Consider the following 5,863-nt stretch of genomic DNA (forward strand, 5'->3'; position numbering starts at 1 on the left):
GCACAAATGTACAAATATTAGGAGGGGAGTAAGAAAGAATTAAAAACAATAAGTTACCTTAAAAATAAGATGTACAATATTTACAAGTCAAAGATGACAAGATTTACAAGATTTCGAAGTTCACACTGACGGTAGTGCAAGAATTCCTGTAATATTATTCAATAGTGGGTGCACGTTCATGCATTGCAGATAAACAGTGGTGGTAGTATTGCTGTGTTGCACACTGTGCCTGCGATAGCAGGGTGTGGCAAACAGCTAAACAGAGCTTAAACAATGCTCTGCTAAGCAGAGGTTAATAACAGTTTAACAGGAGGAGTCATTGCTCCCTGGCTATAGATTGACTCCTTATAGAGCCTAATGGCTGAGGGAAAGAACAACCCCATATAGTGCTCTTTGGAGCAGCATGGTTATCTTACTCTATTACTGAAAGTGCTCCTCTGTCCAGCCAAGGTGGCATGCAGAGGCTGAGAATTGCCAGGATATTCCAGAGGGTCCTTTTTCCTACCTTAGTCTCCAGTTTGATTCCTATACCAGAGCCAACCTTTCTACTCAGTTCATTGAGCCTGTTGACATCACCCACGTCAATGCCATTGCCGCAGCACACCACGGCATAGACGATTGTACTGGTGACAACAGACCTGTAGACCATGTGAAAGAGAGTTCTGCATATTCCAAAGCACCTCAGTCTCCTCAAGAGGTAGAGGAGACTCTGAACCTTCTTGTACACAGCCTTGATGCCAATGCTCCACTCAAGTCTGTCATCCAGGTGCACCCCCAGGTACCTGTAGGTCCTCACCATCAATTGTAACAGGAAGCAGTGCAATTTTGGTCTTCCTAAAGTCCATCACCATCTCCTTTGACTTATAGATATTAAACTGCACACGATTCAGCTTGCACCATTTGACAAAGTCCTCCACCAGGGTCCTGTATTCATCCTCAAGTCCTCCACTGATACACCCAACTATTGCTGTGTCATCAGAGAATTTCTGCAGATGACATGACTCAGTGTTGTATCTAAAGTCCAAGGAAGTCATGATAAGACTTAATATAAGCTATAATAAGTAAATAAATAAACAAACAGATACATAAACAATCAAATAAATAAGTAGTGCAAGAGAAGAATCGTGAGATATTGTTTATGGGTTCATGGGCATTCAAAAAAATCTGATGGCAGAGAAGAAATAGCTGTTCCTAAAAACGTTGAAAGTCTGTCTTCAGGCTCCTGGACCTCCTTCCCATTGGTAGTATGAGAAATATGAAATGGTAAAATGGGGAATAGATTTCTTCCATTGTTCGATGGAGATGTGAATCTTTAATTGGAAGCATTAACATTGTCACAATCAAGACAGAGGAACCAATCTTTCAAGATTCAAAATTCAAGATTGTTTAATGTCATAAAATATTATTACTCCAGATCCAATGCAGCACAAAATCAAAAAAAAATAAAGAACACAGTAATTAAAAACACAATAAATATAAATACAAAAGATAGCTTATATACATAGATTGATTATATATCCATAAATTGATGCTAGACACAGAAGTGTCTGTACATAAGGTGACTATGACAGGAAGTGATAAAGTAGTGGTGGTGGGGGTGTGATGGGGTGGATTAGTAGGTGGAGCTGCTGGTCAGGCTCACTGTTTGGTGAGTGTAACAGTTTTTGAGTAGCTCTTCCTGGCGTGAATACAACATAACATCCTCACTGATGCTAAATAGCCTTCACCTCCCAGAGCCAATCTCTAAAATTTAATTTAACTACTTTAAATATCAACTTGGTCATTAAAATTCCTCTTGTTTTCTTTAAAACAAAATATTTTTAACACTGGAATTATTTGATATCATTTGAAGTTTGAATTGTGGTGTAATTCTTGTTCCAAATGAGAGTTTCAATCATCTGTTTCTGTTTGCTATTTTAGGAGATGAATGAGACTTGTTCCAGAATTAATGATATTCTCGAGTACTACTACCTCACAAGCATGTACAGCATCGAATTCCTTTTAGGATTGGTAGGGAACATCATTGTGATAAGCGGTTACATATTCTGCCTGAAGAACTGGAAGTGCAGTAACATCTACCTCTTCAATCTGTCCATCTCAGATCTGATCTTCATCTGCACTCTCCCAATGTTTGTCGTCTATTACGCCAAGGGCAAACATTGGGTGTTTGGTGATTTTCTCTGCAAGATGAATAGGTACATCCTTTACACCAATATGTACCTGAGCATGCTGTTCCTAGCTTGTATTAGTATCGACCGTTACCTGTTGGTCAGCAACCCATTGAGAGTCCATGTGTTTCAAAGGAAGAGGGTTGCTGTCTTCATCTCTATTGGCCTATGGATCTTTGTCACCTTGGAGGTCATCCCCGTCTTGACCTTCATTGGTTCTGACAATGTCACGAGTCATGATAACAGCACCATCATCAAGTGTGTGGACTACGCGAGCGCTGGTAACCCAGTCCACAATCTAGTTTACAACGTGTGTCTCACCACATTTGGTTTTGTGCTTCCAATGAGTGTCATGGGGGTTTTCTGTGTGAAGACTGCTTGCAAGCTAAAGGAATTAAATAAAGAAAGGACCTGTAGCATGCCCCTTGAAAAACCGCTCACGCTGGTCATATTGGCCATTGTCATTTTCTCAGTATTATTTACCCCTTATCACATCATGAGAAATGCTCGCATGGTGTCGAGATTAGAAAATATCAACATTTCAAAGGGTGCTTTTGAGTGCATAAAAGCAGCTTATGCTCTTTCAAGGCCGGTGGCTTTCCTCAGTATCATCACCAATCCTGTTTTCTACTTTCTCTCTGGGGACAAATTCAGGGAAACAATCGCAAACAGCTTGAAATGCTGTTGACTGGAAAGCCTAAGGCTGTGTGTCACACCGAGGACTGCCTCGTTTGGTAGTGACGTGAGTTTGGAGATGAGGGACCATTGTTGATTCAAATTTATCTTAGTTATTTAGCCACATGTTCCTGACAGATACAGAAGAATTGTTCTGCTGAGGGAGATTCTCAAACTCATCACAGCTATCACGAATACACAAGGAATTTTCTTTTTACTCGTCACAATCTCTTGTTTAAGTGGGAAAAACGTGGACAATGTTTTGGTTTCAGTAGAAAGGCACACATTGGCTAAATAAACTTGTAAGATTACTGTCTATCTAAAATTGAATGTCTAGAATTTAAATCTGATAGAAATTTTAAAAATAATAAAGTGAACAAAAAGGATATATAGAAATAAATTATCTTTGTTGATTGATAAGGACTGAGGATCATCGCCTAGAAATTAGAGCCAACCACATAATGCAGCCTGTTTACTCTTCACCTGTATGTATGTGCTTATTGTAATCCTATTGAGTGTCGGGGTGGAGATGCATCTCTACCAAAGGAGGTGTAAGGTGCTCCTTCCCTCCGCTAGCCTGCAGGTCACCTCTTGGATAAGGTGTAGCACCTGCTTAGCCCCCCGATCAGGGTCACCTGAAGCCACTGGAGTAGGTGGTGGATGGTCGTATGAGCAGCTGGTGCGTATCACAAGTCCTGGTGATGCGCCCACTGAAGCCAGGCAGACAATCTCTGAAGAGTATTGATAATGGTTGGGGTCACCCATCTTGTAAAGACACAGCCCGGAAGAAGGCAATGGCAAAGCTCCTCTGCAGAAGTATAAGTCAAGAACAATCATGGTCATGGGACCATAATCACCCGCATCATAAATATGACACATGATATTGAATGGAAGATTCGTATGGTGAATAGAATTTTAACTATGTAAGAGCTTCACAGACATTCGAGCTGACAATTAACAATGCCAACATACAAACAAGTGCAGTTGTGCAAACAGACCTTGATCCCTTGGATATGATATGTGCTGTTTCTTAAGATTCAAATTCAATATTGTTTAATGTCATTTCAGTACACAAGTGCAACAAAGCTGAAACTATTGTTATTTTGGATCCAATACAGCACAAAAAAACAAAATAAGATAAAGAACAAAATAACAAAAACACAATAAATATAAATACGTAATATAGCTTATAATACATAGATATTATGTCCATAAAGTGACACTAGGCACACGAGTGTCCGTACATAGGGTGACTGACAGGAAATAATAAAGTAGTGATGGTTGGGAGTGTGATAGGGAGAGTTAGTGGGTGGAGGTGTTAATTAGTCTTACTGCTTGGGGAAATTAACTGTTCTTGGGTCTGGCAGTCTTGGCATGGATGCTACATAGCCTCCTCCCTGCTGAGAGTGGGGGAAACAGTCCATGTCCAGGGTGGGTGCAATCCTTCATGATATTACTGGCCCTTTTCTGGTACCTTTCTGTATATGTGTCCTTAAAGGCAGGTAGGCTGGTGCCAGTGATGCAGTGGGCAATCTTGGCTGTCCACTGCAGAGCCTTCCTGACCACAGCAGTGCAAATTCTGTACAAAGCAATGATGTGGTTTGTTAGGAGGCTCCCTACTGCAAATCTGTAGAACATTGTGCGTGTTGTGTGTAGTCCAGCTCTCTTCAGCCTACTCATAAAGCATTTATGAGTTTTCCTGACTGTGCAGGATGTGTTCTAGGACCACGAGAGGTTGTGTGAGATGTGCATTCCCAGGAGTTTGAAACTGCTCGCAGTTTCCACTGCTGTGCCACAGCAAGGTAAAGTAATTGGTGGAACATACATAATTCACAGCCACCGACATTGAGCCACGGTTTACTTTAAGAGGCTGGTCTGACGTGTTGACGTAGTTATATAAAGTTTTTTTTCATCACGCTTTGTGTTCAGGTTTTGGGATACAATAAATGAGTTATTACTGCTTTTCTTAAACATACAACGCCTCCGCCATTTTTATTTGCGAAAACCTACATTGGTGACCCTAATGCTCTGGGATGATTCCAGAGTTATTGAGCAAAGTACTGTCCATTGGTTTATACAAGCTGAGACCCAATTCGCACTGCGGGAAATCTCCACCAACAATACCAAACAATTCTAGGTGGTGGCATCGCTCAGCAACTCCATGGGCTGTGAGAGTGGTTAGTCTACTAGAACACATTCCTGAACACGATAAATGCCAATCGCTGAAAACTCACCTTTTACAGACTTCTGGATGAGCAGAGTCAGAGCACGGAATAGGCAAGGCCCCCAACGTAAGGACACCCACAGCTGCCAAACAGGTGATGCCATGCCGGTGTTTTACCGCTCTTGCTTTGGTGTTAAGGTGAGGAAGTGTAAAAGACCTTGTGACTTTGACAGTCGCATGCATCGGGATTTCAGAAGTCTGTGAGCATCATGGGTCCCAGCTGCCAGCGTTGTCTACTAATCAATATGGACACCCTTTCAGGGTGACACTTCCTGTGTGACAAGGATGTTCAAGTGAGTGTGCTGCCAGCAATGCCTACTGATGGGAAGGTAAAAGGTGATGAAACCTCACTGGCAGCGGGATCTAGACTATTGGGACGTGACAGCTGATGCTCTGCTTCAGTGGGTGACATAACTCACAGGACTTTGTCCTGTCTAAAGTGGCTGGACCTCTGTTCAGTGCAGATTTCCTGTCTGCTGGCTTATGGATGTCAAGGACTTTGGGTCGTTACCCTGCACCCCTAGTAAATTCCCCACAAAAACTTTGCCACCAGCACATATGAGTTTACTTGACTGCTCACCAAGTCCACCACAGTCACAAAACATGGGGTCAAGCACATTCCCACAACTTGCCCGCTAGTCCATGCCCACGTGCGTAGACTGGATCCAGAAAAGCCTGTAACCATGAAGGCTGAGTTTGCCAGCATGGAAAGACTGGTTGAATAGCCCCTGGCCTCCGTCCCTCCACGTGGTTCCTCGGTCCGATGCTGGATGCCACCCATCTGCCTTAATGAGGC

At 42.3% G+C, this 5,863-nt stretch overlaps 1 protein-coding gene across 1 annotated transcript; it reads left to right on the plus strand.

The window, feature by feature from the left end:
* The first annotated feature begins 1,923 nt into the window (after nucleotides 1–1,923).
* On the plus strand, nucleotides 1,924–2,856 carry LOC132403279 (succinate receptor 1-like). The gene has a single exon (XM_059986720.1). The coding sequence runs from the start codon at nucleotides 1,924–1,926 to the stop codon at nucleotides 2,854–2,856; it is 933 nt and encodes a 310-aa protein (XP_059842703.1).
* Nucleotides 2,857–5,863: the final 3,007 nt, after the last annotated feature.

The sequence above is a fragment of the Hypanus sabinus genome, chromosome 2, assembly GCF_030144855.1.
Source record: "Hypanus sabinus isolate sHypSab1 chromosome 2, sHypSab1.hap1, whole genome shotgun sequence".
NCBI classification, from domain to species: domain Eukaryota; kingdom Metazoa; phylum Chordata; class Chondrichthyes; order Myliobatiformes; family Dasyatidae; genus Hypanus; species Hypanus sabinus.